Source organism: Protopterus annectens, chromosome 15.part0, assembly GCF_019279795.1.
Source record: "Protopterus annectens isolate FY-2018-M chromosome 15.part0, PAN1.0, whole genome shotgun sequence".
Lineage (NCBI taxonomy): Eukaryota > Metazoa > Chordata > Ceratodontiformes > Protopteridae > Protopterus > Protopterus annectens.
This window is the reverse complement of record NC_056749.1, coordinates 137,130,769-137,142,959: the sequence shown is the minus strand read 5'-3', so window position 1 is coordinate 137,142,959 and position 12,191 is coordinate 137,130,769. Positions and strand designations below refer to the sequence as shown.

Sequence of the window (12,191 nt, the reverse complement as noted above, 5' to 3'; positions counted from 1 at the left end):
AGCTGTGGCTGCACCAAACCAGTAGGCCAAGTATGGCTGGATTTGGTGGACGTTCAGGTACGGGAGCGGGTTGTGTGATGTGGAGGGGATGCTGGGTAGTCCATTATGCATCCAGATGTGTTGCATTTGTTATGGTCAGTTCCATCAGGACCAATCTATGGGTATGTGCCAGTGACATGTCTATCGATTAGTATCACACATTTCAATATTCATATGTTTGTGGGATTGTGTTCTACAGTATGGCCTGTCTGGTTGTATTGCAGCTGTTTATACATGCGTTTCTTTCAGCTTCACCCGCTGCTCCCTCATACACCTCCAGTTCATCTATTCTGCATACGACACAGTATCGCCTTAGAGGATTGTACCATTACCCATCCCCCCACACACACAGATTCCTCACACCCCATAAATCACTGCTTTGGTTGTTGGCCCATGACACAGCCAGAGCAACACACTGAATTCCCTACATGTGTCAGGTACATTTATGGTTGTGTGGACTACCCTGCCATGTTTGCTTTCCACATGCTATGCCTCACGCACATAGGTAGACGCCCATACTTAACTTTCATTACATGGTTGGTATGCCCGGGTACTACCCGTTCAACTGTGACACATCCTGACAAGTTCGGCTTGTAACTCTGATTTCCGGATTTTTGCAGCCTGTTCTACTCATTGGTAGGATGCCACCTTTTCCTATGTCCAGGATGGGATATATTCCGTACACATATCCGACTGTACTAGACAACACGTCCCCACTGTAGGCGGTACGGATAATACTATTCCTTTCGGCCTACATGTTTCCTTATTGTTGTAGCTGTTTATATGCTCCTTCTGTTTCGTTTACATGCTTATTCTATTTCCTATCACATTTGGTATGTGAACTACGGACATACCTTTTGTATGTGACTATTGCATGCCTTGTGGGATATGATTCGGACAGAGGGTCGCTAGATATCTACATTTATCGTGTATTTTGTTATGGACACATCTGCCCAGCTGTGTACCCTCCCTCACATTGTGGGTCAGCTGGTGACCCTCACCATTGGGCTGGACGTACCTACTGGCGGCTCGCTAACATATGATGCGTTTCACTTCCACTTGGTATAGCTATCTACACGGCGTTGGACTACGGCCACACGGTCTTCCATGTCATTTGTTCGCGGGATAGGGACCCGTTATTCCCTGCCGTGCATTTGTGTTTGCTTCTTCACTTTGTGTTCGCAGGAACTTTCTTGCATGCTTTGCATACATTTCAGTACCCAGGGACACTGACAGATATGATTACTATCTTGCAACTTGTTATATGCAAGCATTTTAGGTTGCACGTCAGTAGCTGCCATTTCCACTCCTCCGTGCGGCACTTCGACACGCCCTATGCACTCGCGCTCCTTTCCTGTGCACGTAGCTATGGTGGCAGTGCGCCTTCATTAATATGCATTTGGCGCTACTGCGCCATCTTCACGCCGCACTGTCAGCGCAAGCCTACCACCGTCCTTGCGCAAGCTTCATGAATCCCGGGGTATGTTTTAACTTGCACATTGTAGATATTTACTTCAAAATTCATTAAAGTATTGGCAGTACTATTGTATGTTATGCATTAGGGATAGGTTTGACTGGCTTTGGCTGCTTGAGGATTGCTTTTTAAGATTTTTGGTGGTACTCATGTGATTTAATTGTTGCTTCAATTAGGATTTAAGGGATAATTGTTGCACTGTTTACTGACTCTGATGAAGCCCAACTGTGGGTGAAAGTGCTTAGTCAGTTTGGTTGTTGATGTTGCATTAAAGCAGTTGTTCTTCCTGGCTTCGGATCGGTTTCATTTAGTAGTGCAAATGAAGTTCGAAATATTTTTGGTGTAAAATTAAGTGAGTCTCAAAAATCTATTTCTTCACAAAGATGTATTAAAGATAAAAAAAAAATTCCTTCATCTACCTTTGTTTGGGAAAACAATCACGGACTTGCATCTAATAAATAACTTGGCAAGTATTACACGAGTCCACTTCACCAAAATAATTTCATTCAGATCAATACATAACTGAACCTTGTCCTGTTTCACAAGGGTGACTCTACATTGCACCCATTCAAGTCTCGCTCTCTCAGTGACAAGTTTTCAATTTGTTTCAGCAGCTGTTCAATATGATTACTGAGACACACTGGTACTTTCATTGAACCATGTATTGCTAACATATCTTCTGGACTGTACTACTCAGTTCTGTAAATAAATCAGCAGTCTTATAACACTGGCCAGCATTAAATATGGCTCTGATAGCAAAAATGCTCCTGAACACAAAATGTGTGATATTCAAAGAGAGGCAGCCTAGCATGCAAAGCCATGAAAAGGTCTCCTAATTCATCAACTCAACACTGCCTAGCAGGACAGAGCTGTGTTACTAGGCAGTGAGGGCTTCAGGCACCATATGTAAATATGGTACTCAGTGGGTATGGTCAATTTAAATTGGGTTCTTGCACATCCAGGTACAATGCCTTGCAGATATGACTTTTGTAGTACAGTGATTCACAGACATTCACACTAGGAGTTCAGTGCCGATCTCTGAACAAAATGTGAGTTCATGCAGTTAACTACACTGCACATATGCATTCCTATGAAACAGTCTGTGCAGAGTACATACATGCCTCATCAGGTATACAGCATGTGCATTACTGTGTGAGTGTATCAACCTCTTAGTTCATAGTTATGGACAATAAAAATAATGGGGGGACAAAGGCCCAAAACCAGGGACAGATTTTTTTACTTATTCTTATAAACTTAAAAAGTTAATAGAAGAACATGTTTTGCTATAGCAAGTACTTCCTGAATGATGCAACGTATGAAACACAAATGTCTGTCATTATTTAGTAACTTCAATTCTTAAGTCTGGAGTTTAAGTCACTTTGCTGCAGAAGATTACAAAAAACATAACACAAAATAAATATAAATCACAGTATAACAGCAATATAGCATGACTGGGCATGGATTATAAGGGGTTTACTGTATAGTTAAATTAAGCCAGTCATTGCTAAATCATATCAAACCACACAAAAAGATGCCATACTGCTATTACTTTTACTAGCTCTATGATAAATTAAAGGAGTGCAAAGCACAACAGCAGTACACAAATTCAAGACTGTTTTTCTGCATGTGCGCAAATTTTTGAGTGCAAGGTTTGGATAAAATGTAACATCAGGAAAATGGGAAATCACTGTGAAATTGAAAGCCAGACACCTCAAGAGTAGCAATGGAGTAGCAATGTTCTCAGGATCAGGAAGCTAGGGGAAAGCCTGATAAAACTGCAAACTCTGCTGAGCAGCATCATACCTACCAGAATCTGAAATACAGAAAGGGAAAGGGACATTCTAGCTGGACAATGGCTCTGGCAAGAGCGCTGCAAGCAAAAAGGTGAGAATATATTAGGGATATAAGCAGTTTTACATAAGGAGCACATTCACATGATGCAATGAAGATGAAATCAAGCAATACCACTAAATACGTAAAATGTGGAACTCTCTTAACATCTATGTGATGTGGAATGTTGCACCTCTTAAAGCCTGTACACATCATTGCATTCCAGAGCAACTTCTGAAAAATCAACTTAAAGCTTAACATAATCAGTCCTTTTCTCCTGCTGGATATCATAAATTAACAGCTTTAGTGTCATTTTATGAATAAATCATTGCCCTTTTTAATTCTGCCTACTACAAGCTGGTAAGTCACTTAGTTAAACAGTCAGAACCAAGAAAGGTCTGGACACCATAAGGAGCTATCAGTGTAAACTCCAAGTATATAAAACAGATGCTATAGGCTTGAATGAGAGATGTCAGGGTCATAGATACAAGGGACTGCGAGACAAACTTAATGAGGTGCAAAATAACACAGGCTGTATGTTTAAAATTACTGAAGAGGTGTTCACCAGTTACGCAGCAAAGCTTAGTAATCATGTGAGGTGGACTTAAGTACAGTTATGAGCCAGGGCTGTAGCCTTTAGAAGAAATGGATCCAGAAAGTAGTACAACTGTCAGAAAAATTATTTAGCAGACTTTGTTACAGAAAGAAGGAAAGCTGCAGGTGCTTTCCTCTATACCCTTCACCCCCTCTTCAGTATTACCAGTCGTGTCTTACACAAAACAGAACTCTACGTTGCCATTTAAACTTGCAATACTTACTCGTATCTTTCCCTGAACGAAGCTAGTGATATCCTCACTGGAGTCAAACACGGACAGTGTTTTCATGACATTATTCAGAAGCCAGTCCCAGTGCTTTGTTATTTCCTCTCTGCTGGCTCCTAGAAAATAAATGAAAAAAAAATAATGGTTGACATGGTTCACATAAAAAAATCCTACTGTTCTTGCAAGAACACAAGACACACTTGCACTGTTCAAAAAAAAAAAAAAAATATATATATATATATATATATATATATATATATATATACATACTGAGAACAGGTCTCTAATTTCTTAATACTTTTATACACTTACTTGTTTAATGTACACCATTCGCTTATTACTGCCACTTCCTTTTCATGCCATTGTACAGTTTATGTTGAAAATGTTACCCGTTTTTCTGGTGTGTACCTAGAATAAACCTGAAAATCATAGGAGGTTACTAGGCTAATGACCTTATGGCCCTCAAGCCCAGACAAGTTTTACCCTTATTTCCATGATCAGCACTTATCACCTCTATACAAGAGGGACATAGATGGAATATCCTGGGCTGAATTTACGGTTGCCCATCCAATCGACCAGACCGTTTGAAGACGGCCAATGAGGTGCTCTGCTTGACATGAAGCGGGAATCTGTTCCAAAGGTGTGGTAACCTCTGGGAGACAAATCTGTCCCTCTAGCAGGTTCTATTAATGTCACATAACAGGTTAAGGCCATTAGAGTGAGTAACCCATGTACCATTTGACTTACAAATATGCAGCACTTCCAATAAAGCAGGGTCAAACATTACTTTATATGCAAGGCAGAGATCGCCACTGAGTAGTCTGTATGAAACGCGACAGTGATTTCAGACGATCCTCAAAGGACACATGCTGAAGACCTTGAATTTTCCTTGTGAGGAACTTTTGTGGTCTCTCCAGTTGCTACAGGTGCTTGGAAAGGTACATACCAAAATGGGTGTTGTACTCTATTATTGACCTGATGATGGAAGAGTACAGGAATATTACATCATCTTTTTTTTTTTTCTGGAGGCAATGCCCTTACTTATAAGATCAGCAATATAGAATGCCCTTTTTACTACTGTAGAGACATGGTGATGAAAGGTAAGGTTGCTGTCAACCTGTCTGCCCAGGTCTCTAACCACTGAGTGCATATTTAGGGTGTTGTTATTGATGCGGTATTTAGCAGAAACATCACTCTTACTAAAAGGGATGATAATACAATTTTTTTGCATTGAGTTTAAGGCCATGCCTATGGCACTAGTCATTTGTGCAAGATCCTCTTGTAGGATTGTTGACATAGTTTGGAGATTCTATGACCGCTCCCAGTTTTGCAGTCATCAGCAAACTTTGCCAGCCACAGACCTTAAGTTTTAGCTTGCACTTCGGAGAAACATATTACAAGCAGTAGAGATCCCATAACTGATCCCTGTGAAACACTACTGGTTACAGATCTGCTGTTGGAGGTGGATTCCCCTATTTTGACTATATGGGTTCTATCAGTGAGCCAGTTAGCCACCCATCTAATGATAAATGGGTTGATACCTAGATGGGTGAGTTTGTCAATTATGATATTGTCAAAAGCCTTGGCTAAGTCTAGGCAGGCTGTATGCAAAGATTTCCCCTCATCAAGGGCCTTGGTGACTGTCTCAAAGAAGTCTGCCAGGTTTAAAAGGCATGATCTCCCTTTAACAAATCCAAACTGGGTAGGGTCAAGTGTTTGGAGGTTACCAATACCTTGTTTGATAAGGTCCATGATGATTCTCTACACGGCCTTGCAGATAAGGCAAGTCAGGCTAATAGGTCTATAGTTCCCGGGGTCAGTGGAAGCACCACCTTTCTGCAAGGGGATAAGGGTGGCCTTTTTCCATTCAGCTGGGATGAAGCCAGTGCTTAGACTATCCATTAAGATCAGTGTTCTACCTCAATTCAGATGTATATAAATTTAATGCATTACTCTGAAAGTGAAGACTAACTACAGCACCAGAAACACACTACTTGTACAGTGAACAACAAATTTTGGGTTACACTGACATTTATTCTGTGACTTGGGGAAATATTCTGTGGCTGGAAGGCACATCTCCAGAAGAACTGTCAAAGTTTAACACAGTGTGAGAAAATAATGATTTAATACTCTCACAGAATACCCAAATTAAACCTTGCAATAAACAAATACATTGTAATGGCTTTACACCCCACTGCCCTGTGGTGCAAGGTTAACAGGACCACAGCATCACACTGATGAGCACCCAGTGGTGGAACATACATTTTTTTTTTTTTTTTAAACAAGAAAAATCTTTATTAAATCACAAATTACACAGGCAATCATGCATTTATATACATGAAAACAAATCATACTGAAATAATTTTCGTTGCAAACATTATACATCACTTATACGCTACCCAGTCAAATCCTGCTTTCTTTTAAACCTCGTTCCTCGTCTACATGTATCGTTCTCAGAATTCACTTTTGCTTTGTAATTTGCACCTACCCTTTTCTAAAGAACCCAATTCCAGTTGTTTTATCTCTGTTACTATATTAACCTTTTCTAGTAAAGTTAATTTAGACTTCTACTTCCATTTTATAGTAACTGCTTTTTTTGGCACCCACCATAATTAGACTCAGCAATGCCTTACTTTATCTAGGTAATTCCGATTCTGCATCGGACGTCAAAAAATTATTTCCTTAGTTACACCAATTTGCTCACCCAGTATCTCTGACAGAACAGTGTGAAGGGAATCTTTAAAGTCTGCGAACACATTACCTCCCAGAAAATATATTCCCAGTTACCTCTTTCTTCCTCAGCACAACTCCAACATTTGCTGTCTACCTGAAAAAAGACTCTTTGGACTCTACTTGGGGTATAAAATACCTGTGTAAACACTTCCAAGCAAAGATCCTAAATCTTCTAGACTTTGTTGCATATCTGAATACAATATATCCCCTCATTGTTTTTTAGTGACTTACTTATCCAGTCTTTCTTACCAATCCTTTCTAACCTCCTCTGACTGATTCTTACAGTTATCCTGCATTACTTTGTACAGTGGATATAAAAAGCGTACACACCCCTGTTAAAATCCAGGTTTTTGTAATATAAAAAAATAAGACCGCATTAAATCATTTCAAAACTTTTCCCACTTTTAATGTGACCTATAACCTGTACAATTCAATTGAAAAACAAATCTAGGGGGAAAATATATAAAAAATAAAAAAAGTACAATAAGCTGGTTGCATAAATGTGCACACCCTTAAACTAATACTTTGTTGAAGCACCTTTTGATTTAATTACAGCATTCAGCCTTCTTGGGTAGGAGTCTATCAGCATGGCACATCTTGACGTGGCAATATTTGCCCACTCTTCCTTGCAAAGGCGCTCCAAATCTGTCAGATTGCGAGGGCATCTCTTGTGCATGGCCCTCTTCAGGTCACCCTACAGATTTTTCTATTGGATTAGGTCTGGGCTCTCTAGCTGGGCCATTCCAAAACTTTAATTTTCTTCTGGTGAAGCCATTCTTTTGTTGATTTGGATGCATGTGTGGGGTCATTGTTGTGTTGAAGGGTGAAATTCATCTTCAGCTTTCTAGCAGACGCCTGAATGTTTTGGGCCAAAAGTGATTGGTATTTGGAACTGTTCATTATTCCCTCCACCTTGACTAAAGCCCGAGTTCCAGCTGAAGAAAAGCAACCCCAAAGCATGATACTGCCACCACCATGCTTCACCGTGGAGACGTTGTTCTTTTGGTGATGGGAAGTGTTGTTTTTCCGCCAAATGTACCTTTTGGAATTGTGGCCAAAAAGTTCAACCTTGGTCTCATCAGACCATAACACATTCTCCCACAAGCTACTGGAAGATTTGATATACTGTTTTGCAAATTTTAGCCGGGCCTGGATGTTTTTGTGTGCAAGAAAAGACTTCTGTCTTGCAACCCTACCCCACAGTCCAGACATATGGAGAATACGGGAGATTGCTGTCACATGCAGTACACAACCATCACTTGCCAGAAATTCCTGCATCCCCTTCAGTGTTGCTGTAGGTCTCTTGGCAGCCTCCCTGACCAGTTTCCGTCTTATCCTTTTAACAATTTTGGAGGGACTTCCAGTTCTTTGCAACATCACTGTTATCCAATATTTTCTCCACTTTTTGATGACTGTCTTCACTGTGTTCCATGGTATATCCAAAGCTGTAGAAATTTTTTATACCCTTCTCCTAACTGACACCTTTCAACAATGAGATCCCGTTGATGCTTTCTAAGCTCTCTGTGAACCATGGATTTTGCTGTAGCAGGCAACTGAGTAAATGTCAGAAAAATCCTACTAGGACAGCTGAACTTTATTTGGCATTAATCAGAGTCTGTTTAATTGATGGCAGGTGTGTACCCAAGAAGACTGAATACTGTAATTAAATCAAAAGGTCCTTCAACAAAGTATTAGTTTAAGGGTGTGCACACTTACACAACCAGCGTATTGTACGTTTTTTATTTTCTATATTTTTTCCCCTAACAGATTTGTTTGTTTTTATAATTGAATTGTACAGGTTATAGGTCACATTAAAGGTGGGAAAAGTTTTGAAATGATTTATTGCGGTCCCATTTTTTAGGTCACAAAACCTGGCATTTTAACAGGGGTGTGAACACTTTTTATATCCACCGTATGCTTGACTACTTATTCCTTTTTTAATAGCAGCTTCTGTTCTAGATTCTACTAGAAATTCTACCAGCGCTGGTGTTTTGCTTAGGATCCCCTATTTCTCTTTATCCATACTCCGATATCCATCATTAATAGGGAAGGCAATCTCTACCCTGCAGTCCAAATAAATTCTTGGCCTCTTCCCGTTCTATTACCTTTCCATCTCTATTTGCTCCCAAATACCTTGGTTATTTTACTAGTTTTCTCCAAAAAATACGACTACCCTCTTGCCTACTGTCTGTATTCCTAACTGTAGTCGTCCCCATCAGCAGAATCTCCTTTCTCCATTCCTATGTTGGCTTAGTTCTAAGAATACTTTCTGCCACCTTATGAATATAACAGTCTGCATGGCTATTGTTATTTTCCTTAAGGATCTGCATCTAAAATCCAAGTCTTTCCTTGTTTCTTCAGCTTCCTCCCCATTTCTTCATCATCATTTTCCACTTTGAATTATAGGTTTCTGCTTGTGCTATGCATAGGAGCCTTATCTGTGTAGCTCTGAACTACCCCTTCAAACCGGGCAATTTCAAACCAACTTCCTCAACTGGAAGAATTAGCTTATCCAATTTGACTCCTGCCATCTTGCCTAACCAGATAAAATCCTTCAGCTCTTTATTAATTGCAGTCCACAACTTCTCCTCTTGTTTGTCAAAATGTGCCTGATCTGTGTATAAAACTAAAGGGACTAAAAACATTTCAACTGCTTGTATCTTGCTATCCATATCCATATAACAGAGCTTCCAATTTAACAGTTTTGTATTATCTTTTGTTTAGTCCCTTCCCACATATACTTAACTGCCACACCAGAATCCTTTTTAATGCATACTCCTAAGTGCTTCATTTTATCATGTCTCCATAAATATGGGCATTGTTTAACCAATTTGTGTGTGGGTACATATTTACAGCAACTGCCTTTATTTTAGCGTCATTAATTTTGTATCCCAAAAAGATGTGAAACTGCCTCAAAATGTTCAACACTGAAAAGTCCTTTTCTGGTTTAATCATATATCAAATCATACCATCTGCAAATAGGGACAGCTTTTCTTGATTACCATACCAATCATATCCTTGAATTTCTGAATCTCTTACTTGGTTTGCCAATGGTTCGAAATATAGTGCAAATAAAGGGGAAATAGGACACCCCTGCCTGGTTCTTCCGTTCAAACAGAAGTCATCATCAGGGAGGAACCCACCCACTTTAAATTTTGCCTCTGATCCTTCATATATCCTCCTAATTAATCTTATAATGTTATCAGGGAATGTAAAAGCTTCCATTGCCCTGCATATAAAACTTCCAGCTTACTCTGCCAAATGCTTTCTCTGCATCAAGACTCGCCAAGAACAGTGGTATTTCGAACATTCAGCCTCCCTTTGGATCATCAATATACTGTTAATATTTTCAAATGCTTGCTTCTCCTCTACAAAACCACACTGATCCAAGTCTATCAATGTTGATATCACCTTTGTCATTTTTTCAACAATTATAGACAAATACTTTATATATAATCATGGTTTAGGATTAAAATGATGCTGGATCTGATAGGTGTTAGCCTCTTTAGGTGTTACAGCCACCACTGCTTTTTTCCAGGATGTTGAAGCTTCTCCTCATCTTAAAATACTGTTAAACAAAACCTTCCAGATCTTTCTCAAATTTTCTCCCTCCTAGCTTCCTTCCAGGTCTTTTATCAGTTTTGTTTCCCTCCTAGCTTTTCAAACATCCACAAGAATAACATACAGTCTTGGCGACTTTCCTGTTAATTTCTTATACATCACCATTTTTTATCACATCTCCTCCTGTCCTATTAGTAATTGAGCCTCATCTACCTCTAACTTTGGCATATTTAATTCTGGCCCTGGGATCTTACAATTGCAGTACCAGTGGGGTTTGTTTATGCCACTGGATGGGATTGCCTACCTGTAAAGTGGTAAATAGGTCAAACCAGAAGAATGGTGAAAAGAAGAATTATGGAGCATTTGGGGGATGTGAGGCATGCCAGGCTTAATCCGGTGGCCCAGCACTTCCATGCTGTTCACAATGGCAATACTAGTAGTTTTTTTTTCGGTTTTAAATGAACCTTATGAAGTACAAGGCATGGAATATGGGCGCATTCTGTTAAGGATGGAAATTAGATACATTATTTTTCTGGAACTCTGTGGCCCCATGGGCTTAATATGGAGTTAGATTTACATGTATAGGATGAAACATTTTAGCATGCATCATTCTAAAGATGAATAGAACGAAAGATTCACATATATAGGATGTAATATTTTAACATTTGTCAATCTAAAGATGTATAGGTGTATTTTGTATGAGCATTTTAAATTATGTTGAATGCAATATTAAGGGGTTGCACTATAAAAGCATTTTGATACACTTTAAATGCCTTTAATGCAATTAAATTTTCTTGACTAACTGATTAATCAATTTATCAATTATTGCATAATTTAATTGAATGAGTATAGCTTTTTTTGTCTTTGGTGAGCTGATTCGTGGAGTGGTGTTTTTGGAGTTTTTGACAGCATGTCGGTTACTGGAGCTTCTGTTGGTGGAGACGTATCCAATTCTATGTCCAGTTCAGTAACTAACTTTCTTTCCTGTACAGAAACGTGGAGAGAAAGGAATGAGAAAGAAGGTGGCTGCTTCCGATTTGTGGTCTTCTAATGGACTGGGGGATCAGCATGCAACCAGGTATTAGAGATTTGAACATTTGCTTGTAAAGGAGGTGTCTATATTATGATACCCGGTTGCTGGAGAACTACATCAGTTTGAATTTAACCCCATGGGGTTTAAGGGTGGACAAACTTCCAGCTTCTGAATTTTCTGAAGCTGAAACTGATCTATTCGAGGAGAGGAAGAATATTTCTTTACAGTGCACCTTAGGGTGGCTCAAAGTGCTTGTTAAACGTAAAAGATTGCATGAACAAGTCAGTTGTTCAATTTTGAAGCTGCAGGATGAGCTTAAGGGGAAACAACAACTGCTGTATTTAACAACAGAATGAATGACATTCATGTGAGAGTGGGCAAAGCTAAGGCTGGAATCCTTGAAACGAAGCATAGTAAGCTTTTTAGAGATCGGAATTACAGAAACAACCTTATTTTTCAATGGCAGAGAAAACCGAGGCAGAGCAGGTCCACCTTAAAAAATATGGCTATGAGGTCTTGCAACATGCAAGAGTCATCCTTTTCATACACAGAAGCAAGTAGCAGCATCAACAACAGGAAAAGTGTTTCATTTGAGGAACTGAGTGAAGGAGGCATTCAACTGGGTGAGCAGAGCCACGGCCAAACAGCGAGTCCACAGCAATCTAAAAGCAAGCGCAACCGGAGGTGGCAGTACAAGAAG

At 39.6% G+C, this 12,191-nt stretch overlaps 1 protein-coding gene across 1 annotated transcript in view; it reads right to left on the bottom strand.

The window, feature by feature from the left end:
* The window catches only part of TBC1D8B (TBC1 domain family member 8B), a gene marked incomplete in the record, with an annotated part of 1,684,663 nt that overhangs the window by 1,021,142 nt on the left and 651,330 nt on the right, over nucleotides 1-12,191 (bottom strand). Inside the window, 1 exon segment of the mRNA XM_044057627.1 lies at nucleotides 4,162-4,280. Coding sequence (XP_043913562.1) covers nucleotides 4,162-4,280 — 119 coding nt within the window.